Source organism: Protopterus annectens, chromosome 3.part1 (assembly GCF_019279795.1).
Source record: "Protopterus annectens isolate FY-2018-M chromosome 3.part1, PAN1.0, whole genome shotgun sequence".
In the NCBI taxonomy this organism is placed as follows: domain Eukaryota; kingdom Metazoa; phylum Chordata; order Ceratodontiformes; family Protopteridae; genus Protopterus; species Protopterus annectens.
In genome coordinates, this window is record NC_056732.1 from 425,206,406 (window position 1) to 425,233,795 (window position 27,390).

General features: G+C 38.0%; 1 protein-coding gene across 1 annotated transcript in view; it reads right to left on the bottom strand.

Annotated features, from left to right (window-relative positions):
- The window catches only part of DPP6 (dipeptidyl peptidase like 6), a 2,722,860-nt gene that overhangs the window by 180,833 nt on the left and 2,514,637 nt on the right, over positions 1–27,390 (bottom strand). The window contains exon 20 of the mRNA XM_044066886.1: positions 13,731–13,925. Within this exon, the coding sequence (XP_043922821.1) occupies positions 13,731–13,925 (195 nt within the window). The remainder of the gene's footprint in view (positions 1–13,730; positions 13,926–27,390) is intronic.

A 27,390-nucleotide genomic window follows, 5' to 3' on the forward strand; every position in this document is an offset into this window, starting at 1 on the left:
GATAAGTGTGTGAGTGTGATTGGGCAGGTAGAGGGCTGTGTGCAGACTAATGACTACAGTCTACAGTATTGTGGGGGAGGCACTAACCACCAGTGATTATTGCTGTATGGGGAAGAAGGCTACCAGGGATTATTATTTATAATGCTGGTGCCTTAACAGCACTGTAGGCTACTGGGTTTGGCAGGTAGAGGGATGCACTAGCCACCAGGTATTACTATTTATAGCACTTGTGTCTTAACAGCACTTATACAGTACTGGGACTGGGGATAGTGGGATAAACTAGCCACAAGGGATTACTATTTCTAACACTCGTGCTTTAACAGCACTTATGCAATACTGGGGTCGGGGCGGGTAGTGCGATACACTAGCCACCAAGGATTACTATTTATAACACTCGTGCCTTAACAACACTTATACAGTACTGGGATTGGGGGATAGTGGGATAAACTAGCCACAAGGGATTACTATTTCTAACACTCGTGCTTTAACAGCACTTATCCAGTACTGAGATCAGGGCGGGTAGTGCGATACACTAGCCACCAGAGATTACTATTATTACTAATAACACTCGTGACTTAATGGCACTTATACATACCTATCAACTGCCTAGATTTTTGCCTTATATTTTTGATCTGTTCCTCAAAAAATATGTGGATTTCTGGCAAATCAGAGTCACTAAATAATGACATACGTTTCAGTTTTGGACTTCTTGTTATTCAGAAAAAGTAAGCTAAAGCAAAACCTGTTATTCTAGCAGCTTTCTAATTTTATAAGAGTAATATTTAAAATCTGTCCCAGATTTTTGCACCTTTGTTCCTCCTTTATATTTGGCTTTGTCCAAATTTATTGTGCTTAGAGGTTGAGAGGTGTTTACTTACGCAGTATGGGGATCAGAGGTTGGGGGGAAATAATAGATACCAGAGATCTCCTGTGCCTGAATAGCACTTAAACCAGTATGAGGATCAGTGTGAGTGGGAAACATTTGACATGAGGGACACATACAGATACGACATGTAACTCAAATCCAAGGTGTTTATGTGTGACTGCAACCATCCATGATGGCCTATGGCCTAGAGCTGGAAAAGGAGACACTGGGGATGTTCAGACAACTCAAGGATAGGTATGAGGACTGTGTTTTGTGTGTGTGTGTGTGTGTGTGTGTGTGTGTGTGTGTGTGTGTGTGTGTGTGTGTGTGTGTGTGTGTGTGTGTGCGTGTGTGTGTGCGTGTGTGTGTGTGTGCGTGTGTGCGTGTGTGTGTGTGTGTGTGTGTGTGTGTGTGTGTGTGTGTGTGTGTGTGTGTGTATGCTTGTGTTGGAATACGTACTTGTGTGTTTGTGTAGGAGAGTGACTGAGGGAGGAGGGGGTTGCCTGCCTGTACATGATGTAGCCACAGCAGTTAACTCCCAAGGGAAGTGCTGACCTGCAATTCACAGTAGTTAACTATGAATCACAGAAAAGCAAATTATACAATAATAAGGCCTTTCTTCATTGCAGCTATGATGTCACTGAAGCACAAAATACTCCATTGCATTAACAGGCCATTTTACTCTGCAATAGGCCTTTAGTGAATCCCTAGGTATATTAGTTTTGTACAGTGTTGTGAGAACTGAAACAGATTTTACAGATAGACAGAGATTGTTAGCTCACCAAGTCCACCTAGGTCCCTATGATTGGATATGTTGCAGGTCTTACTTAACCAGCAGTATATTTCTTTGTTTATTTCTTCTGTAAGCATAAGAACTGCCTTTTGTCTTTCCCATCCATTCTTGAATTCTTATCGCCATGTTTGTTACTGCCATCTTTTCAGGAAGACTGTTCCAAACAGCCTTCACCCTTTCTGTGAAAAAGTGCTTTATTTTTGCTCCCTTGGACATCACAAGTATTTTTACATACCTCTTTTTTTCAAAATAGTACACTTATTGATCTCTGCCATTTCCTGAAAGGTAACAAAATGCTTCTGTCATATCTTCTCTCTGCCTCTTTTTTTTTTTTTCAAAATTGTGTCTATCAGTATGTAAAAGATTTTCATTGTATAGTTTCTTCTGGTCTGTACCATTTATTTTTCTCTTTTTTGCATACTATATGTTTAAATATCACTGATTATGAACTATAAAATAATATAATCAACAGTGTACATACGTGTGTGTGGGGGCATAGCAGCTGCGGTGTGTTGCTGTGAAGAAAACATTAGGGGAATTCTTAAAACTTGGTACTGAAGTCACCCTGTGCTTCCCTGCCACTTGAATGCTGCATAACTGTTGTGCAGCCATAGAGTATCACAATTGTTCCCTCTTGTCATGATGGCTAATGATTATAAGTGGACTACCACTGATAATGTGAATCAGAATATAATGATAATTTGTCTGTTTTCAGAAATGTTGGGTGTTACATCACTAAGGAAAAGAGTTAGACACCATTAATTGTTAAGAAACTTTAATAAGAAATCTAAACTACACGGCAGCTGGCAGCAGCAGAATGAACAAAGTCGCATACAGAATACCTTTGGGTAAACAGAAGACAAACACAGTCAATCTAGTTTAGATAGGATCTAGAGAATAAACACTGCATCAGCTAAATATTCCCAGAAGTATTTCATCTAGTGGCAAACATAGCTCAACATAACAGACTAGACCCATCAATTGTTCTGCTAAAATCTTCTAGTTAAACTTTGTTTTATAGACTTTTAAAACGCAGACTTTATACATTTCTTCTTGTGCAGTGTACATTAAAACCATAGGTTATCATTTGATATCTTCATTAACATTATCTAATTATGAATATCTGGGTAGAGTAGAAGGCTTTTGGCGAAACTAGAATACAGTCTTTCTATTTCAAAGTAAAAGAAATTGTCTTTGAACTGAACATAATGTAAACCTTTCACGTAGAACATCCAAGATGAGAGGCAACATGGTGTAGACCAAACAAATGTTGACTTAGTGTCCATTTGACCTTTCTTAATATACCTATATATGCACATATATCGGTAATAGACAGGTGTCCATTTGACCTTTCTTAATATACCTTTATATGCACATATATCGGTAATAGACAGGTGTCCATTTGACCTTTCTTAATATACCTATATATGCACATATATATTGGTAATAGGCAGGTGTCCATTTGACCTTTCTTAATATACCTATATATGCACATATATCGGTAATAGACAGGTGTCCATTTGACCTTTCTTAATATACCTATATATGCACATATATCAGTAATAGACAGGTGTCCATTTGACCTTTCTTAATATACCTATATATGCACATATATCGGTAATAGACAGTTTTGAAGCTTATTTCATAATCTTGGAAGGCGTTATGGAATTTACCTGTCACCACTTTCTGTTACCGGCATTCACTTTAAGTATTAGGTTCCCTAGTGTTGTGCCAGCTCTTTCAGCAGTGCATGCCTGGCATACACTTTAATATAGAGTTGGACTGAACATTTTCTTTTAATACAATTGCAAGCCTCCTGTTAGTCACCTATACGAAGGAGAATATGACTGTTCTTGAAGCATTTATGAATAGTTCAAGTTTTCCACTGGTGTCATTTTTCTCCTGTAAGGAGCCCCTCTACCTTCTCAAGTTCTTTCAGTCAGCTTGTTATAGGGCTACCTAATGTGGGGCCATATTCAAAAATGTGTCAGTTCAATGGTGTGTAAAGTGCTACAGTGATCTCCCTGGTTATCTTAACATATACCTTTCTTATTTTAAGATACACACTAATCAAAGTTTAAATTTTTATTTACCAGTGTCCCTATAATGGAGTCCTTTTTATGATTTGACTAGTTATTCTGCCATCATAATTTATGTCCTTTTTGACAGCTCTCATGATGGTACATTTACTGACATTAAAGTGATATTATTATTACTGAAGCAAGCATATATTTGTTAATCTAGCTTTAAGAAATCTGCACCTTTTATCAAAGTAATAATATCACCAGATTTATAATCACACATATATTTGGTTATCCATAGTTTGTTTCCTACTTTTATATCCTAGAAAAATAGTCCAAATAGAAGTTGTCCCAGTACACAGTCCTATGAGACACCAATAGTAATTGCTTTCTGTGATGGACAGATATTTACCATTATAAATTGGTGTTCTGTTTTTTAACCAATATTTTACTCATTGACTTACAAATGAACTGGCATTTAAAGCTTCTAATTTGTCAAGTATACCCTGATATTGAATAGTGTTGCTACCTTAACAAGGTCAAGATACATGGTGTGTACTGTTAGCCTTTCGTCATGTGCAGTTGTCACCTTCTCAGACAATGCCACAAGATTCAAAGACAAGATCTTCTCCTAACAAACCCACACTGCTGCACGTCTACCAGAAACAAATCTGTTGTGTCATTCTGAAAGGGCGCCATTATGAGACTTAATGATTTTATATAAAATAATGATCAGGTTGATGGGTCTATAATTGTTTGGGTCTGACATGTTCCCAGCCTTTGTGAAATGGCATCACTGCAACTTGCTTCTATATATTACAGATGCAGTTACATGTTTTTTTTAATCTGACTGATATGAGTTTAGTTAAGTTTTAATTGATCCTATTTAGTAAACCACTAACAGTGTTGTCTAGTCTTGTGGGTTTTGAATTTTAATTTTTCCCATGACAACAGTTATCATGTCTGTACTTATATAGCGGATATCTAAACTTGTCTGCACAACATTCTGGCATATTTCTTTGCTTATTGCTAGGTTTACATAAAGTTTTTCTTCAGGCACTTTAACAATGTTCCGTATCTGGGTAATTACATTATTTTTATTGATAACATGCTATGTTCACAATTTTTCACTTACAGTTTTCATATTGTAATTAAAGAGTGACTTAATATTGTTTTCAATAACTGAGGCCAAGCTGAGTTCATAAGTAGATCTGGGAGATCTGATGATAATTGTTTCTATAATTTATATAATGTAGACCTTTTAGGAGTAGGATCATTTTGAAAGCTAACTAGTATCATTTTTTCTGTTGAATATCTTATTTACTAAGTGAAGCTACGAAAGAGATTTTTCTTAAATCTAGCAGTATATTTGTAACTTGCCATTTGGGTTTATGTTGCTCTATTGACAGCTATTAAAGCAAATACAAATAGAAAAAAAGCTGCCAAAACAAATTTTGGTGAACCTCAGAGGTAAGTATTTTTTACAAGCACACCCAATCCTGATACATATTACAAAATTATATAGACCTAGTCCAAGGTCATAAAATGGTGGAAGTTCTTATTGGAAGAAAAGCATGCGTCAGAATTCATAAAGATGCCTGTGTTCTAAAACTGGATGTAATGAGTGAACAGAAATAAAATACCTTAAAGGATTTCTATGACTGCTTAGCATTTTCCTGCACTTTACCTGCTTTAAGTTATATCCTGTGTTTTTATTATCAAAATCTGCCTGAAAGAAAGCCATGATATTGATATACAGCAAGGCCTATATGAAAAGCTCTGTTATTTTACAGTTTGTAGAAAGTGACACTGTAGTTGTAAAGTCCTCCAATATATTTCATGTCACAAACTTTATCAAGTCAAATGTATATTTTGATTACAATAGTGACAGCTTCAGGAAATATATTGCTTTGCCTCTGTCTTGCTACACAGTGCATTTTCTTTTATTATAATAAAGTAGGAGGGCTGAACCTTCAAGCCAGGTTGCAAAGTTGCTGAAGGGATGCTGAAGTTTCTAGCCAACTTTGATTAAGGAATACCTGAGGAATATCAGGATAGAATTATCAGCATTATGGACACACTGTGTATTTCTACAGTGAGTTCTCATATCAGTAAGACAAGCAAAAATGAGAGGCCAAGCACGTCCTGCTTTGGGACATTGGTAATCATGCTTAATAGGGCTGACTTCACACTTTCCCATTTTATTATTATTATTCTATTCCTGCTCTTTGCCAGAAGAACAACTTATATTTCTATGTAGGTCCCCCTGAATGATAGTATCTGATAATATCTTCCTAAACCTTTGGGTCACATAGTGGGTTTTATGAGTTTTACGTCTGGTGTAATATCATGACAGTATGAGTTGTGTTTCACCCCTAAAGGGAGTCTTCTCTTTTTCTCAAGGTTTGTGCGACCATGGCGTTAGCATGGACAAGTAAAGATGATATGGAGGGCTAAATCCTCCACAGGAGGGTTGCATGGAAGCTTGGCCCCTGCCAAAAAGTTTGACTTTTTCCCATAAAATATACATTGTATGTGTGGTTAGGGAGTTTGAATTAGGAAGCATGTTTTTAGGGAAGGTATGTTTTGAGCTCCAGTAAAAGAACTATTTTTGCTATTTAAGCAGATGGTGAAAAATTTTATGCATCATATATCAAACATCACCTAAATAGTGGTACTGTTAGGGAAAGGCTTTTAACTACATAATGTGTAGGGCTGGCATTAGGGGCAGGGGTAGAATTAAGGATAGGGTTATCTGACATGAATAAGGTGGTGCAGGCTGCCCACCCTTATTCACACCACTACTTTTCAGTCATATATTTGAACATGATACTCAGTAACAGCTGCACTTATGAACAAAAAGCAATGCATAATGTTTTACTTACCAGCATACCTTGCTACCAACTCACTTGCAAGGAATGAGCATCTGTGCAATGTTTACATTTTTTTTACTTTCTAATTTTCATTCAAAGATGACATGAAAAGTTTGGTGCCAGCCTCCAACGCTAAGAATCAGAAACAGTTTCCAGTTTCCACAACTGTATAAGTGTGTCTTCTAAAATATAAATGGCGTGCACACATATAGTGGACATAATCAGCATTATCCTACCTAATATCAGTTTACTACAAATAAGTGAACGTCAAAACATAATTCGTTCAGAATACTGACTCCAAATACCAACTTCCTGCATACTAATGAGGTCAGAATTTCCAAGTGCATGTAGCAAAGAGATCACATTCACACTTTGATCATTGTTTTTGAAAGTTCATTACTGCAAATCAAGTAACGTTACGTTTTTGCAGGGAGGCAAGCCTCCCTGTGTTCCCCACACTCCCTACAAATTATATATTCCAACTCCGGGAACGCACTACGGTGGGGAAGAGGGTAATTTCCCTATCCCCACTGTACTGTGATTTGTAGTCATAACATTGACCACATATGTGTGAATGCACAGTGGCATTCGCTACAATGAACACTCGCAGTAGTGAAGGTCAGCGATACGGGAAGCAACCAAATGACTTTCAATATTCCCGTGTTTGCCGAACCTTCACTCGGCATTTTAATAGCAAACCCCTAATATCCCATAGACCCTATTCAATAGTTCTGTATATATATATATATATATATATATATATATATATATATAGCTTAGCATTTACCCTAAAGCAGCATTAGAATAATAGCCTGTATTTGCTAAATATCTATATTTATTTATTTATTTACTTATTTAACATTTGTTTACCGGGACAGTCCTACTGGACAGCTGGTGTCCATTTTCAGTGGAGGCCCGGAGAGAAAAGCTCCATGTAGTAAAAATAAAACAGTAATAAAAACTTAAAAGCAGCAAATCGAAAAGTAACAGTTACTTAAATTAAACAGTAATAAAACTTAAAAGCAGCAATTGAAAAGTAACAGTTACAGGTTTAAATAGGTTTACAATGTTATCCACTGTTGGAAACATCATCAGAAAAAAAGTATATTATTAGAGATCAGAGCAGCTTACAATGTAATCAGCAGTTGACAACATCATCAGAAAAAGTATAAGTAGGTGAACATTGGTGGAGCACATTATTAGTACTCAAAGCAACTTAAGGAAGTATAGTTTTAAAAGCTGCCATTTGATCCTTCAACTTTTTCTCCCTCACCCTTTCTGCTTTTCCCATCACATTCAAAGGGATAGTTCAAACATCCTTAACTCAAAAGAACAAACTCTGGTTAACAATATTATACTATACTGTTAAGCACCACACCCTTTAATAGCCATCATTTGATCATTAAACTTCCCCCATGCTCTGCCTTCGGTTTACTATCAAAATGTCGAAGAGGCTTTACTCACCATCCTAAAAAAAACATCCACTATGAAGCAAAAAATATCTTACCACACTCCCTGCTACTTATATATTCTAGCTCCATGATTGTACCACAGTGAGGAAAAGGGTAATTTTTCCAATCCCCACTGTAGTGCGCCCTTCAAAATACCGACAGTCCAAACCACGAATACAATCTCCTTATCAACGTTTCACAGTCGATAGGAATTGTGTTCATAGTTTTGCCTCTCTGCCACTCCATGTTCTTCCTTCCAACTGTTGAGGAAAGCCACCTCGACATTTTGAGTCTCTGCCTTCACCATTACACTCAGAAGAAAAGTTCAACATTCTTAACTCAAAGGAAAAACTCTAGCTAAGAATATGACACTATACTGTTTAGCACTACACCCTTTAAATCTGTTTTATTTTGGACTTTTATATCCTTAAAGTTGTATCAAATAGCTGGGTTGAAGTTCTGACCTGCTATTTGTATAATACACTGATTGTTTCCTTTGGGGTCTCCAGCCATTCTCAGTGGGTGGATACCGCTCCATTCAACCTCACTTTGCTCATGCTCATTCTGCTGCCCTACCCTGCCCACAATTCCTCCACAGCCCTCCTTACTCTGCATTTACTGTGCACCATATCCCATCTCTTAACAGATTTTGCCATTAAACATCAAGATAGTTCAAAAATCCTCTACAATACAATTACCTAATCACTTAAACATAACAGCCTCTCTCTCATCCATCCCAGCAAAACCCCACCCACTTTGACCACTCATTGGGAAGAAAGTTAAAAACTCCTCCCCACAGTATATTACCTAATCTGTTAATCATGTCTGCCTTTTTATGTATATCCCAGACAACCACTATCTTTTTATACCACCCCAATCCTTCACTTTTACATCTAAAAAATGTTTGCCTAAAATCTAGCCCTGTACCACCTCTCCTCCGATCAGTAACTTTTGTATACAAAATGCTGCCCCTTATATTGTCATATTCTAGTACTGACCTCCAACCTAAAATAATATCAATTTCCCTTAAACTACACCACAACCCCAACCTCCAGCCTCCTTCTTAATATAGACAGATATAATAACTATTCTAATATGTCTCCTAGCCTCTTCAATCTCTCCACTACTCTCTGTCTTAATACAAAATACTCATTGTGTTCAACCCTCCCTCAAAACAAAACATCCACTCATATCCACCCTTTAAAATTATTCCGAATGTTTATTTCAAAACTCAAAGAATCAACTGTGTGGGGACATACACCCAAACCCTGGCCCTAATAATCTAAACCTAAACCTCAATACCACCCGTTCCTGCAAACACCATAAAAGGGCAGGTAACTGCCCTCCTTCTGTTACAAGTGATACCTTCTCTAATGCATCCTTTTCTCCTTATACAAAGACATTTTCTACCCAATCCAATTTCCTTTCACACATGCCATTCTCCCACTCCATCGCACACAATATCAGACAAAAACTAAATCTGATAACAATAAATCTTCATAGTATTTGTAATAAAATTACAGCTAGACATGCCATCATTGAAACATGGCTTAAATCCAATATGAAAAATACAGAAATGCTACCTCCATACTATAACATTATGAGGACTGATTGAACAACTTCCAAAAAAGGAGGAGTCACCCTTCTGTACCCCAGCTCCTATAAACTCTCCTCCTGTTCAAACTTCATTCACAAATTTAACTCAGCTGAAATACTCATAACACATTTTTAATCAAAACTCTAAAAAAACCCCCCACTTTGTATTATCGTCATATACATCCCCCTTGTTAATAACATACCCATACCAGAAACATTTCTCTCCTGGGTATTTAGTACTATTACCTATGAAAAATAATTCTGGGTGATGTCAATACTGACTGGCAAAATGTAACGTCTGACAGTCTCTCATCCTGCATAATTCTATTTGGTCTGACTCAACTAATCACAACACCTACTAGATACAACAAAAGTAATAAGGTCACAATTCTTGAAGGTATTTTAGTCTCAGACCCCAGTAAATATACTATTAGTGGAACCTATCCTAACTCCCAAAGTGACCATCTCCCTGTATACACACACAGACTTACCACTCATCACCCCAATACCCACCAACTTAAACCAACCAGTAATCTTACAAAATTTAACAAAGCTTTATTTAATAGTATCTTAAAGTCCTTCAACTGATTTACACTAAAAACTCTCCCATTAGATGATGCAGTTGCAATTTTAATATTTTTTAAACATCTTACAATAACCTTGTTCCTCTGTATAAATGGAATAAAAGTAAAACACTCCCCCTGGCTATACACTGTCACCTAAAACATTATACATACCAGAGACAAGGCCTGGAGTGAGTGGTTAAATAAAAAAAAAAACTTTCACTGATATAGGGAACTTCATAATCAAGCTAAAAACAAATATATAAAGATCAGAAACAATAATATGAACAACAACTTAACCGTAAAAATTATCCCAAAAAATTCTGGTTCTCCATGCACACTACTCAATCCTGGTTCAAAAAAGATCACTATCCCTCTCAAACCAGATCTCCCTCAAAATAGTGATGATGTTTACTAAATGTTTAATCATTGCTGGCCTCATCAACAACACATCACACTCCCCTACACAAACCCATAAAATATCACCAACTGCCCCCTCCACTAGCACATTAACTTCTGAAAAATATGAATTCAAACGATCCTTAGCAACAAATGCTAACTTTACCTTAAAACCTGTAATAATATCTAGTATAAAAAAAGACTGCCACTTAAACTTAAACCTTGCTCCACAGTTGTCAACATCCTCCTACCTGTATACCTCAAGATGGCAGCAGAAGCCATATCTTACCCAGTAACTATCTTAATCAACAAAGTCATACAGGGATCTTATCTCCTAGCCATTTGGAACATATCATATGTCATCCCACTGCTCAAGGCAGGAAACTCTACAGAAGTCTCTAACTTTCGCCCCATTGCTATTCTCTCTCCTCTGTCAAAAATCCTGGAGAAATGTATCTACACTCAACTTCTTCACCATCTACTCTCAGAACAGCTCTTAACCTGTACTCAACATAGATTCCACTCTGACCATAGTATAACTACTGTACTATTAACCTTTTTAGGTAATATAAACAAAAAAGGGACTCTAGCAAACTTATCTCTTCCTTGTTTCTGAATCTGTCCAAAGCCTACTATACAGATTCACATAACAAACTCCTTCAACAACTGCACCATCTCAGCCTATCCCCTCCTTCACTTCAGTGATTCAAAACCTACTCATCTGAGAAAGCAAACTATTAGATGGCAACATACATTCTGTCCTTACTTCTCTGGTACTACTGGTGTACCCCAGGGCTCAATTCTTGGACCACTTCTTTTCAACATTTTCATTTATGACCACTATACCTTTTCTAGGCAAGCATCAATTATACAGCATCACATATACAGCATCACATATACAGCATCACGTATACAGCATCACATATACAGCATCATGTATACAGCATCATGTACACAGCATCATGTATACAGCATCACGTATATAGCAACACTTATACAGTATCACGTATATAGCATCACGTATACAGCATCACTTATACAGCATCACATATACAGCATCATGTATACAGCATCACGTATACATCATCACGAATACAGCATCATGTATACAGCATCACATATACAGCATCATATATACAACATCCCTTATACAGCATCACATATACAACATCACATATACAGTACCATGTATACAGTATCATGTGTACAGCACCACGTATACAACGTGCTCATGATTTGATACTAATATGCTCGTCTGGCACTCTGGTGCATCTTGTTGAAATCACACAAGAAGCCTTCACCTCTGTTGAAAACTGGCTTCAGAATGCCCAATTATTATTCAACCCCCCCCCCAAAAAAAAAAACCAAAACAAAAAAAAAAAACCTAATTCTATTCCTTCCAAAAGCACACTTGAAGGAGAAATCCGGTTCAAAATCTTCTCACTTAACAACACAGAGATAGAAATTGTATCCCATACAAAACTGCTTGGTATAAGAATTGATGACCGCCTCAGATTTGAACTTCACATTCAAAACAATATAGAAAAAAATCACTAGAACCTTGGCATCTATATAGACATAAAAACTTTCTTACTAACTCTGCTAAAACCACACTAGAAACGACTTCCTTCCTTCCGTCAGTCTTATATGGTTCCCTATCCTTATCAATTTGCAGGTATCTGTTAAGACCAAACTTGAAATATGCTCCAATAAAGTTGCTAAATTTGTTGCCAGTAAACAATACTATAAACATCACTGCAATGCCCTTAAAAGTTTGAACTTGTTCGAACTACCGCACTACCTGGACTTCGTACAATTAGCTGCTGCTGATAACATCATTTATAACCCCAATGCTTGTCCTGCACTAAGCTCTGTTCTTCCTTTCTATCACCCAAACAGACCTCTTTGTTCTAATGATAAGCAACTTCTCACCATCTATGAACCTCAAAAAGCAACTGGAAATAGCCTTTACTGTTACTGTGCTGTGAAAATGGAATTATATTCCACAGACTATTAGAACTATTAATTGCCATTTATCTTTCCTTCAAGCATCTTCTGAAAGACCAACTATTAAACACATGGCTCATGGTGGTTAAATATAAATCCTGTCTACTTTTCTCCACCCATATCTGTACATATTCTTTACCCATCTCCACTTTCTCATCTTCACCTGGCTAGCTTATCCTCTCTACCACTTTACATAACCTTTTCCTACCACCGCCTCTCAGATTATACTAATCTATCCTAATCTCTCTCCCCCTTTAAATTTACAATTGAACTAACCACGACTTTCACTTATTACTACTGTGAATTGTCAAAACAATGCTCTCCAGAATTGTATATAATGTTTTACTCTGCTTTTTCTCACTTTTCTCTTTGCAACATATTTTTAGCATATCTGTATGCCTTACAATATTGTTTAGTTTTTGAAATGTATAATTATTAGCTGTTTTTTATGTGTTTGAAATGTTTTTATTTTCTCAGTTAAGTGGAGCCTTTTACCCGGGCTGCCACTGAAAATGGGCTTTTGTGGTCCAATCAGACTTTCCCAGAAAACAAATGTTAATTAATAAATAAATAAATACATAAATAAGTAGATAAAGAGGGTGTCACATTAAGCTAGTTGTAAGAAAGCACCAACAGATCCATATTTGACAATTTAAGCAATGCCTGCTGAAAATGTAAACCCCTTTATAACAATATTTCCTATAATTCATATTCAAGGAAATGTTAAATCTAGCCACCATGGTGGAACAAATGTATAATTCCCAGACTACTGGTGTCAAGACCAAAGTTCCCTTAATGGCTCAGGCCTCCGGTGTTGCTGCTAAGGAAGATGGCCACTCCTGTACTTATAGGGTGGGTTTTGAGTGTCACACATGTATCCATTTTCATAGCCCTTTTGAAACCATGACATAGCTGCATATTCTAGGCAAGGGTCATGAAACTCAGTACTACTAGGCTGTGGAAGCATTTTTAATTAGGTATTTAGAATAAGTATATTTTACATGTTTCAAAAGGCATGGTCTGTGCATACGTACCCAAACAGAAAATGGAGGTAAATATCTGTGTCTGACACTTATGAAGACTGCAAGATGCTACCTGTACAAAAATTGAGTCAGAATTATATGTTATATAAAATGATGTATATATAATGGCATACACTTACCTAAGGGCTTCTATTTGATCTTTGTCTTCCAAACTCCCCAGTTTTCTTTTAACTTCATGTAAAAGTTTAGTACCTTGGAAGCCACTGCCTCGACCATCAAATTTCATCACAACAGTGTCAAACTGGCTCACAAGTACGGTGGTCCAATCAACTTTAAATTCCTCTGTCACACTTTGACTACCAGGTGCCCCGTCACTGTAATAAAGAAAAATCATACATTGTTTTAAAATGTAAGCACCTTCATTTTATTTTACAAAATAGTAGTTTAATAAAGGAAGAAGAACTGTGGTACATTATTTAGAAGAATGATGTAGTCTATAAACAGTCCATAAACAAGTAGCTCAAGAAACACCCACTAGCATTTAATAAGAAACAATTGAGACAAGCATGCAAAGCACTGGAAATATTAAAAATAGATGTTATGTTCCAGGTAACTCAACTCTCTGTGGTGTTGAGTGAAAAATCTCTGGCTATGACTGACCTCTCTTAGACTTCATTACTAGCCTGACAGCAGGTGAATTAAGGTTGAGAGGAAAAAGAATTATGGTTCTGTTTCTGCTTATCTCTTCTTAGGAAAAAGTAGAGAGGCATTCATCTCAGATGCATGTATACCATTAATGTCTGCTGGTGGAGACAGGAGTACCTAATTTGTTCCACATAGTCCTATAAGCCAAGTCATACCTGCAGTGGTACAGAGTACTTGTCGCTGTCTGTAAAAGGAAAAACAGGAAATGGGGAGAGGTCCAGTGAGGATAAGGACTACCTTTGGGCTGCCATGTGTGCCTTTTGGAGATGGATGGTGAAAGAGGTGAGGGGGAAATAGTGTTTTCAGGCTTATATCATTCATAAAAATGTGTAACACACCTGTGCTATGTCCATTACATGTTCATCCCTTGAATGTTAAAGGGTAATAGGCGTAAAATACTCATAGTGGCTGCCTGTGTAACTGCCATGCTAACTTGTTATGGTCATGCTCTCAGAGGGGTGCATGCTTTACTCTGCTGGGGTTTCAGATGACCACCAGGCATGAAGAAGCAAAAATAAATAAATAAATAAATAAATACATAAAATCTAGCTTAATCAGTCAATCAATCAATCCATAGGGTTTGCTGTTTATGTTGAATGAGTGGGCATATGCAGGTATATAATTTCTACATGCAATGAGGTCATTTTAAGCTTAATTTCTTCTTATGGGACTTTGTGGAAATTCTCTTTCAAGTTATGGGTTGAGTTATAGCAATAACTCCGTTGTTGCTGTTGCGACAGATTGCCATTACACCTGCCTCTCTCCCTAAGTCATTACCTCATTACAGAGGTATGTTGTATTCACCTGTTTCACACCTAAGGTAACAACCTTTATGATTTGAAAAAGCTATACTCATTGGAGCTCTGTAACTGTGCAGCTACAAATGGCATTAGCAAAATGGAAACATGGGAGGTCTATGTTCTAAAATATTCTGTACGAGATAAGGAATGGATCAAGTCTGCCTACACCTGTTTTGTCATAAAGGTTATGTGTTCTGTGGGCAAAACATTTACTAAAGCTTTTGCAGTAGGTCTGACTTACAAAGAGCCATCATATAGAAAACTTTAGCACAGCTGAAACCTTCTGCTCTTTCACAACAATCTGAAGCCAGTTCAGAAGGAACCTTATAACCCTGACACTTCAGAGCTTCTGCACTATAAATTTTCCTTTACATAGCCATCTGTGAATCCATTACCCATCTAACTACCATGTAGGGTGGATCTCAAATTTTGTCTCATGATATATGGCTGTTCTCAGTGACAGTGTAGACCCTTTATCCTATTGGTACATGGGATATGCTCAGAAGTGTTGCTGTTTCAATTTGTGCCTTGAGTCAGAGTTATGAACCAGCATCCCACCTCCTCAGCCCTTCAAGTGAAGACCAAAAAAAAAGAAAAAAAGAGGTAATAAAAAATAATAAACCATAAGTGACTGGGCAGCCCCCAGCAGCAAAAAAAAAAAAAAAAAAAAGAAAACAGATATTTCTTCTAGTGGCACAACAACCAGGTGGCCGGCTGCATGACATGCCCCTCCCAGCCCCAGCCATTTAAGTCCTGTTTTTGTGCCCTGCCCCCAAACTTCCTTTAACATATTTAAAAAAAAAAAAAAAGTATTTCTTTTAAACTGTAACAAACCGTTTGCTACAGTTTATACCTTGACTGCACAAAATGCTATAGTTCTCCAGTTTTAGTTTTAAAAAAAAAATCTTTTTTAATTGTAGCAAACAGTTATTACTCTTTATACACTGCCTGCATTGAGTGCTACAGTGCTCAGGTTTTAGTTAAAAAAACAAAAACAAGATTGTTTTTTTACTTTTAAACTGTAGCAAGCAGTTTCTACAGTTTAGACCACACATGGAGTGTTACAATGCTCAGCTTTGACCGCAAATGCAATACCACATTTTAAAAGCCAGTATTACATTAAAGAGAGATCAAGACTGGATGATAGTGCCCCTAATAGTTTGAACCTGGAACTGTTGCCCTCTCACCATGCCCTAGCTACACTAATGGGTATGCTGTCTTAGCTGACTTTATTGATTTTATTTATTTAATTACTTATATTAGTATATTTGTACAACTATGAAGTTATGCTTTGTTTCCTGTATTTCTTTTTTTTCTAGCTAATGTTTAAAAGAACATTGTTGATGAATATTTAAAGGTATAAGGATAGAAGAGATTGCGTTTTAGGTCCCCTGTAACTACATCTTCCATTGTCTGGAGACTTTATACATATACATTTTTATTTTACATCTTTTATACACCTTTGATGATGAATAAAATTAATAATAATATATAATATAGATAAGAGAGATGTAAGAAATAATGTAGAAATTGCTCTCATATGTTTATGACTGTATGAAAGTTTGAGAATACTGGAAGTCAATTAATGAATTTTTGCAGGCTTTTTTTTACAGATAATTTCATTATTTCTAAGTCTATTATATTCAACACACACCTACAATGTGTTAAAAAGAAAAAGCTTCCCTTTTTTATGGTCTATCCTAGCAGTGGCTTAGAAAAATAAAAACTAAATAAATTAATTCAGAATCACTGGATTCGTTCAATTTAAAATGAAAATGTGTGAATATAATGAATATGAAATATGCACAATTAGAATGAGAACAACTAGAAAAACAAACATCACACTTGTATATGATAATTTACAAAATTTGTTAAAAAAATTCTAATTTCAATAGCACAGTATTTTAGTTTAATTAATTGATCTGATTGTAGTGGATGTCTTTGTAAATACTTTAGTTGTTTTGTTGAATATTATAATAATACCTATTTTTTATTATTGTAATAAAATTGTATGATTCTATTTCTATATAAAAAAAAAAAAAACTTGTGAAAAAAAAAAAGAAGTATGAGTCATATATTTGAAGGTCCTGCAACTGCAAAAAATAAAGTGCAATTGCCAAGGAAGTGAGTCTTGAAACTCCTTTTAATGTCATTAATTTTCTTTTCAGAGGAGAGGCTACACCCATGTAATTTTTGTGGGCTGTGCCATTCAAGTTACATATTTCTGGGGGAGGAATATTTTTCTTTCTACAGCTGGCCATTACCTGCCACCAGTGTATCTCTTTACCTGCTGGGTCTACAAGCCTCACCTACACATTCCCCCAAACATATTCTATCGCATACTCAGGAACTGTGAAGAGACTGAGACATCCCAGTGGAGCATCCTATTGCTGCCATGGGGCTTTGTCTTTGCTCTCTATCTCTCTGTTTCTCCCTGTGTATGCCTATACTAACCTAAGAGCAGACATGTAGCATATCAGTCTGCCTCAGTGGTGTTTAATTCAATGTCGCCTGCCTATGTCCTAAAATGTCCTTACATGTCCCCAGACACCACCACTGATCTAACATTAGGAGCATGCAAGTGCATGTCCACCTAGCCTTCCCCTCCACCTAAGACAGGTACACCTATCCTTTCCCTGCTGGACCTCAGACTTCTGAGCCAATAGTCAAATCCAGGCCACATGGGCCATAGCTAGGGCTTCATCCATCCAGCTGCACCCAAGTCATATATGCTAACTTTCAAGATCTCTATATTTCAGACAAAAAGAAATACTCAGAGTTGCCATAGATATGGAGTTAGTACATATCTATCTATCTATCTATCTATCTATCTATCTATCTATCTATCTATCTATCTATCTATCTATCTCTATCTAGCTATCTATCTATCTATCTGTCTATCCAGATACACACACACACACACACACACACACACACACACACACACACACACACACACACACACACACACACACACACACACACACACACACACACACACACACACACACACACACACACACACACACAATCACACACGCACACACACACACACACACACACACACACACACACACACACACACACACACACACACACACACACACACACACATCATATTCATACTTTCAGCCTTACTGTTATAAGGATGACAACTGTGGCCCTTAAACTTTCAGCAATAGTTCTTCTGTTACAGCCATTCCAGGTTGTGCTTTTCTTAAGTGCTTAATTGCCAGTAATCTCATATATTTTGTTGTCAACATTTAATAAACCAAATACAGAATGGCAGCTATGGAGTCATGGTTAGCATATACAAAAAGAACTGCACAGTGATTCATAGTGCACACCATTTCTGAAGAAGGTAAGTGGCGATATTATTCAGTCTTATGGGTTGGACATCTTTAGAACATGCATCATCTGATGACATCTGTGTTTAGGATTTATGAAAAATCATATGAACTGAAGCTCCTAAAAATAGCAGGAAGCTTTCATTTCAATCACTGGAACAGAAATGCCAATAAAACTGTGATACAATATGCAGCGATAATGAAATAAACAGTAATATACTACACCTGGATAAGCCACTAAGAAACAGACTTATATACACCAGGTTAAGCCACTAAGAAACAGACTTATATACACCTGAATAAGCCACTAAGAAACAGACTTATATACACCTGGATAAGCCACTAAGAAACAGACTTATATACACCTGGATAAGCCACTAAGAAACAGACTTATATACACCTGAATAAGCCACTAAGAAACAGACTTATATACACCTGGATAAGGCACTAAGAAACAGACTTATATACACCTGGATAAGCTACTAAGAAACAGACTTATATACACCTGGATAAGCCACTAAGAAACAGACTTATATACACCTGGATAAGCCACTAAGAAACAGACTTATATACACCTGGATAAGCCACTAAGAAACAGACTTATATACACCTGGATAAGCCACTAAGAAACAGACTTAGTAGTGATATTCTCAAGGAAGTTTCCAAAGAAGGCTGTCATTTTGAACTGAATTTATTTACAAAACATTAAGAATAACAATGAGTTCAAAAGTGACAGAGATATATGGCAGCTGAGATGCATGCCAGCATGATACATAGAGGTGAAACTACAGAAATCAAAAAAATTGCTACTATTGTAGTAATAAAAATTAAACCTCACAAATTTGTAACTTGAAAGATGTTATACATCATAAGTGAGGGAAGATGGGACATAGAAAATGTAAAATGTAGTCCCAAGTAAAAAGTAAAAATAAAGGTTCTCACAAAAGATGCATATTATGTTTCCAAAGAGGATTCAGGACTGCCAACAGTTTAGTGTAAATTGATACAAAAAAAAAAATTAAAATAAAATTGATACATTGACTGAATTACTGAGTACATCCAAAATATTTAAAGAAAGATCATTGTAAGCTATAGTAGGTAAACTTAAATGTATATGAAGTACCCTGGGATTCAGAAACAGAGCTTTCACTCCTCTGTTAAGTGTGTGTGCATAATGAGCCCCACTACTTATTATCAATAAATGCAGCTTAGCAAGAATGCTCAACCAACAACTCACTGCATATCCTTCTTACAGCCACAGCATGAACTGCAGGAAGAGCAGGTAGGATTATGGTGTAAATGTAAGAAAGTGCTCATTTTTCATTCAAGAGCCACTATGACCTTTCATGCACAGTCTTCTTCTTCTTCTTCTTCCTTTGGCTGCTCCAGTTAGTTATCGCCACAGCAGATCAACTGTTTCCATTTCTTCCTGTCCTCTGCATCTTGCTCTGTCACACCAACCACCTGCATGTCCTCTCTCAACACATCCATAAACCTTATCTTAGGTCTCCCTCTTTTCCTGTTACCTGGCAGCTTCATCCTTAGCATCTTTCTCCCAATATACTCTGCATCCCTCCTCAGCACATGTCCAAACCAATGTAATCTTGCCTCTCTGGCTTTGTCTCCAAACCTTCCAACCTGGGCTGACCCTCTAATATACTTATTACTAATCCTGTCCACCCTCGTTACAACCAGTGCAAATCTTAGCATCTTTAACTCTGCCACATCCAGCTCAAACTCCTGCCTTTTTGTCAATGCCACTGTCTCCAACCCATATAACCTAGCTGGTCTCACCACCCTCTTGTAGACCTTCCCTTTCACTCTTACTGGTACTCGTCTGTCACAAATCACTCCTGACACTCTTCTCCACCCACTCCATCCTGCCTGTACTCTCTTCTTCACCTCTTTTCCACACTCACTATTACTCTGAACTATTGATCCCAAGTATTTAAACTCATCCACCTTCACCACCTCTACTCCTTGCATCCTCACCATTCCTCTATCCTCCCTCTCATTCACACACATATATTCTGTCTTAGTCCTGCTGACCATCATTCCTCTTCTCTCTAGAGCATATCCCCACCTCTCCAGGGTCTCCTCCACCTGTTCCCTACTCTCACTACAGATCACAATGTCATCTGCAAACATCATAGTCCACTGGAACTCCTGTCTGATCTCGTCTGCCAACCTGTCCATCACCATTGCAAATAAGAAAGGGCTCAGAGCTGATTCTTGATGTAATCCCACCTCCACCTTAAATGCATCCCACTCCCACCGCAGACCTCACCGCTGTCACACTACCCTTTTACATATCCTGTACCACTCTTACATACTTCTCTGACACTCCTGACCACAACTCCTCTCTAGGCACCCTGTCATATGTTTTCTCTAAATCCACAAAGACACAATGCAACTCCTTCTGACCTTCTCTGTACTTCTCCATCAACACTCTCAGAGCAAACATTGCATCTGTAGTGCTCTTTCCTGGTATGAAACTATACTGCTAATCACTAATCATCACCTCCCTTCTTAACCTAGCTTCCACTACTCTTTCCCATAACTTCATGCTGTGACTGATCTATTTAATCCCTCTGTAGTTACTACAGCTCTGCACATCACCCTTATTCTTAAAAATCGGTACCAAAACACTTTTTCTCCATTCCTCAGGCATCCTCTCACTTTCCAAGATTTCATTAAAGAATCTAGTTAAAAACTCCACTGCCATTTCACCTAATTACCTCCATGCTTCCAGAGGTATGTCATCTGGACCAACAGCCTTTCTGTTCTTCATCCTCTTCATAGCTATCCTTACTTCCTCCTTGCTAATCCACTGCACTTCATGATTCACTATCAGCACGTCATCCAACCTTCTCTCCCTCTCATTCTCTTCATTCATCAGCCCCTCAAAGTACTCTTTCCATCTGCTCAACACACTCTTCTCAAGAAAAAGAAAGTATGTGCTAGCCTTGCCCAAATTATATATATATGGCATACCATAAACTAGTGACATTTACTCTCAAAACCATCAAGCCTCATTTTACCAACATCTTCATATTTAAGGACTTCAAAAAGGCAAACCTTGTACAATTATATGAAGAACTCTGAGTTAGCCCATGACATCAGTACCATTGATTCTGCTACAATAGCCATCTTCACTAAGGAGCTTTATGTCCTCTCAGAGAAATGCATAGATTTAGCAGTCCCAAATGGAGACAAATACAATAGGAAATTTAAAATGGAAGTTAAACGTTAATCAAGTAACAGAAACAAACTGTATAACAAGAGACAAAAACATTACTTAAACTGTACACTAAGACTAGAACTCCCCATATTTAGGACAGTATGTGACAATATTACCAAGAAACTGAAAATCAACATAAGCAACAGTAAAGCAAACTATGAATGGAGATTAGTTTCTAAGGAAACGGATAAATACAAAGCCTTCTTTATGTATGTTAGAAAACTATTCTCAAATCCAAAAATGTCTAGGCATACTGTGCGTTAGAGGTATAGGTGTTCAACATTACTCTGACAGGTTCATAGGTTCATAGGTGTGCACTAGGCTAATGGCCCTGAGGCCTTTACAAGCCTAGCCCATAGGATTACCCTGGCATCGTGCCACCCGACTTTAGTTCCCAGTGCCTCTGTTGAGTAGAGCCACTGGAGGGATCCCCAAGGTGAATTTTCTATTTCCCATCCACTCATCAAGATTTCTCTTGAAGAGGGCCAGTGAGGCACTCCGCTTGACATGTATGGGAAGTCTATTCCATAGCATGGGCAGTCTCTGGGTTATGAACCTGTCCCTCCAGCACATTCTGTTAATTGTGGTAATGAGGCTGAGGTCTCTGGAGCATGTGGTGTGGAGGGATTGGGATTTCTTTAGATGAAGCATTTCTAACAGAGCTGGGTCAGACATGGCTTTGTAAGTCAAGCAGAGATCGCCTCTAAATAGGCAATATGAGACAGAGAATAGTTGGAGATTTTTGAGTCTGCCCATATAGGACAAGTGTTTAAGGCCTAGGATCCTCTTTGTGAGGTACTTTTGTGGCCTCTCCAGTTGTTGCAGGTGTCTAGTGAGGTACATGCCAAATGGGGCACTGTACTTGATGAATGGCCTAATAAGGGAAGAGTAGAGGGATACAATGACCTCTTTCTTCCTGGCAAATGTCATAAAAAATTACTTAAGGCTATGTCATGCCAAAGGTTAGAAAAAAAAACAACTGAAATAATGGCAGCTAAGGTTCGTTTTTAAGTTATGCATTTCTTATACTTATCAATGAAAAGCACTAATGATTAATAATGACATTGGAAGCCCCAGGTACGGTATCCATCCCAGTTCTGTTTTGTCAAGGGAGATCCATGCCTACTTAATCTGGCAGACTTCTTCAAGAAGGTCACTTTGGCAATGGACAACAGCAAAACTGCACATACTGCCTACCTTGACCTACCCAAGGCATTTGATACAATACCCCCACTACCTTGACCTAACCAAGGCATTTGATACAATACCCCCACTACCTTGACCTACCCAAGGCATTTGATACAATACCCCCACTACCTTGACCTACCCAAGGCATTTGATACAATACCCCCACTACCTTGACCTACCCAAGGCATTTGATACAATACCCCCACTACCTTGACCTACCCAAGGCATTTGATACAATACCCCCACTACCTTGACCTACCCAAGGCATTTGATACAATACCCCCACTACCTTGACCTACCCAAGGCATTTGATACAATACCCCACTACCTTGACCTACCCAAGGCATTTGATACAATACCCCCACTACCTTGACCTACCCAAGGCATTTGATACAATACCCCCACTACCTTGACCTACCAAGGCATTTGATACAATACCCCACTACCTTGACCTACCCAAGGCATTTGATACAATACCCCACTACCTTGACCTACCCAAGGCATTTGATACAATACCCCACTACCTTGACCTAACCAAGGCATTTGATACAATACCCCACTACCTTGACCTACCCAAGGCATTTGATACAATACCCCCACTACCTTGACCTACCCAAGGCATTTGATACAATACCCCCACTACCTTGACCTACCCAAGGCATTTGATACAATACCCCCACTACCTTGACCTACCCAAGGCATTTGATACAATACCCCCACTACCTTGACCTACCCAAGGCATTTGATACAATACCCCCACTACCTTGACCTACCCAAGGCATTTGATACAATACCCCCACTACCTTGACCTACCCAAGGCATTTGATACAATACCCCACTACCTTGACCTACCCAAGGCATTTGATACAATACCCCCACTACCTTGACCTACCCAAGGCATTTGATACAATACCCCCACTACCTTGACCTAACCAAGGCATTTGATACAATACCCCACTACCTTGACCTACCCAAGGCATTTGATACAATACCCCACTACCTTGACCTACCCAAGGCATTTGATACAATACCCCACTACCTTGACCTACCCAAGGCATTTGATACAATACCCCCACTACCTTGACCTACCCAAGGCATTTGATACAATACCCCACTACCTTGACCTACCCAAGGCATTTGATACAATACCCCCACTACCTTGACCTACCCAAGGCATTTGATACAATACCCCCACTACCTTGACCTACCCAAGGCATTTGATACAATACCCCACTACCTTGACCTACCCAAGGCATTTGATACAATACCCCCACCCAAGGCATTTGATACAATACCCCACTACCTTGACCTACCCAAGGCATTTGATACAATACCCCCACTACCTTGACCTACCCAAGGCATTTGATACAATACCCCCACTACCTTGACCTACCCAAGGCATTTGATACAATATCCCCACTACCTTGACCTACCCAAGGCATTTGATACAATACCCCCACTACCTTGACCTACCCAAGGCATTTGATACAATACCCCACTACCTTGACCTACCCAAGGCATTTGATACAATACCCCCACTACCTTGACCTACCCAAGGCATTTGATACAATACCCCCACTACCTTGACCTAACCAAGGCATTTGATACAATACCCCCACTACCTTGACCTAATCAAGGCATTTGATACAATACCCCCACTACCTTGACCTACCCAAGGCATTTGATACAATACCCCCACTACCTTGACCTACCCAAGGCATTTGATACAATACCCCCACTACCTTGACCTACCCAAGGCATTTGATACAATACCCCCACTACCTTGACCTACCCAAGGCATTTGATACAATACCCCCACTACCTTGACCTACCCAAGGCATTTGATACAATACCCCACTACCTTGACCTACCCAAGGCATTTGATACAATACCCCCACTACCTTGACCTACCCAAGGCATTTGATACAATACCCCACTCGGGAACTGCAAACAAGTGGAATTAAGAATAAACTCTATGTTAAATGCTGGATTGCCTGCTGGCTCTCAGACAGGATCTAGGAAACAAGAGTGGGGCAGTCCACTTCCACAGAGGAGCCTGTCACTATTGGAAACCCTCAGGGTTCATTGCTTGGTCTTCTCCTTTTGACATCTATTTCTCAGAAGTCAAAGTCAATGTCAAGAACATCTAGATAACCAGGTTTGTTGATGATTGCAAACTGGTAGCAATCATAAATCCCCCCCCCCAAAACACTAACATCCTCCAAGAAGGCCTAATGCAGGCAAATAACTGTTGCCATAGACATGGTTTAAAACTCAATACCAACAAATGCATAATAGTACCCTTTGGGAAGTCAGTTACCCCTGGAAACTACCTCAAAAGTAGACCCAGTAATTAGGAATTTGGGAAGGTAAGTCGACATTAACATGGCTTTTGACCAACATGTGTCTAAGATATACAGAGCCAAATGAAATGATGTAAAAAATTAATAACCAACATTTAAAAATGTTTTCCAATTATATCCCATCAGTAATCAAAGTATTACATTTCAAAATACAAAAATATAATATTTTCAAATGGTTAATTGTTAATTGATTTATAGCATCATTTCCTTTTACTGTGTAGATATTTTAATTGAGTGTTTGGGTTTTTATGTCCTGCCTTGAAGATTTCAGCTGAGACTCTAGCGGAATAAACTATTATTTTTTTGGTGACAGCAGATGTAGGTTTTGTTTTAATTTGATTTCTTTTGTTGTTTTGAAATGTGTTTAAGATAGAAAGGAAATCATTCTATGTTGCTCGACTTATAAGCAAAGGTATGGCATCTAGTTCCAAGGAAGTCCTCGTTCCACTGTATTCAGCATTCATCAGTGCCCACTTCAGTATGTACTGACCAGTCACATGCAGCAACTCAAACATCCACAGAGGTTCCTCACAAAAAGAACACAGGGTGTTAACAACATCTCCTGTGCAGATCACTTTAAAGCCTTATCCCTATACTCTGTCTCCTACAGACTGGTGAGGGATGATCTATGTCTGGCATACAAGGCACCCCAGGATTCTGCCCTGCTGGGCGTCTTGCATATCTGCAAAACAAATAGCATCAGAGCTACCCGATCCAGGGACTTAAACCTTGCTTGTGACATAAATAGTACATGTTGGAGGGACAAGTATGTGTCTCAGAGAAAACCCTTAACTGGTGGATGGGAAATATTAAATTCACCCAAGTTTGTCACCTGTGTATCTTATGGATTGAGGCAGCCTATAAATATGTCACCATGCATGCCCTAGCTTACACATATCCATAAAAATAATCTCTAGGGCACCCAACTTTTAGATATATTTGGGATACATGGCTAAGCTTAAAAAGGCCCTTGTGGCCATTAGCCTAGTATATATCTATAATCCTATGAACCTGTTACTGTATCTAAATCAAGTCACATAGTGTTTAGTTATATTGCTTTATATTTCGTGACAACAGGTATGTTTCTATGTATGATTATGCTTGCAGCTATACGTACTTGAGTATTTGAACCCTTTTCTTGACCATCCACGCATATAAGTGGCACATTTCAAACAGTGTCAGTTTGTATATGCTGATATTAAAATGTTTGTGTCTATAAGTGGCACATTTCAAACAGTGTCAGTTTGTATATGCTGATATTAAAATGTTTGTGTCTATAAGTGGCACATTTCAAACAGTGTCAGTTTGTATATGCTGATATTAAAATGTTTGTGTCTATAAGTGGCACATTTCAAACAGTGTCAGTTTGTATATGCTGATATTAAAATGTTTGTGTCTATAAGTGGCACATTTCAAACAGTGATAGTATGAATTACATTGTTTTTGCAGTAAAGACATACTCCAGTAAAAAATTACTGAAAATCATCAGAACATTTAAGAAAATTCATTTAGTAATTAAATGGTATGTAAGCTGTTTAGGCTATGTTAAATGTAAGCCTCCTTCTGTTGTACATGAAACCTCATTTATGAGTTAATGGTACTGTCTACCTATTATTTTCCATGGTCTTTATAGCCAGTCTGGTATTGCTGCCCTGGGAGCTACTTTTCTATTTCTTAAATCTGTATCACTGCTCTATGCTCTGTGAGAACTGCTAGGCAATGGATTTGGACAGATTAGTCCCATGGAATTTTACCTCCAATGAGAAAATATGGTGTGATCACATAATTTTTGCATCACTTAAATCAGTCATGCTACACTAAGTGGACATCTTGGTAGTGTGAGTAACACTCTTGGTACTGTGAGTAACACTCCTGGTAGTACGAGTAACACTTGGTAGTGTGAGTAACACTCCTGGTGGTGTGAATAACACTCCCGGTGGTGTGAGTAACATTGTTGGTAGTGTGAGTAACACTCCTGGTAGTTTGAGTAACACTCTTGGGGGTGCTAACTTGATATCACTGCAGGGTGACATAATGTGTAGGGAACACTGGGGTAAAGAAAACTAGCATATATCCCCTACTTTTTTACTGTCAGTAAAGGGATTATTAATAATACCTCCAATACCATGTCAATATTAAATGATTCACTTTTTGTTTTATTTGTTTCATTTCATTTATATGCAGCCTAGTTTCTC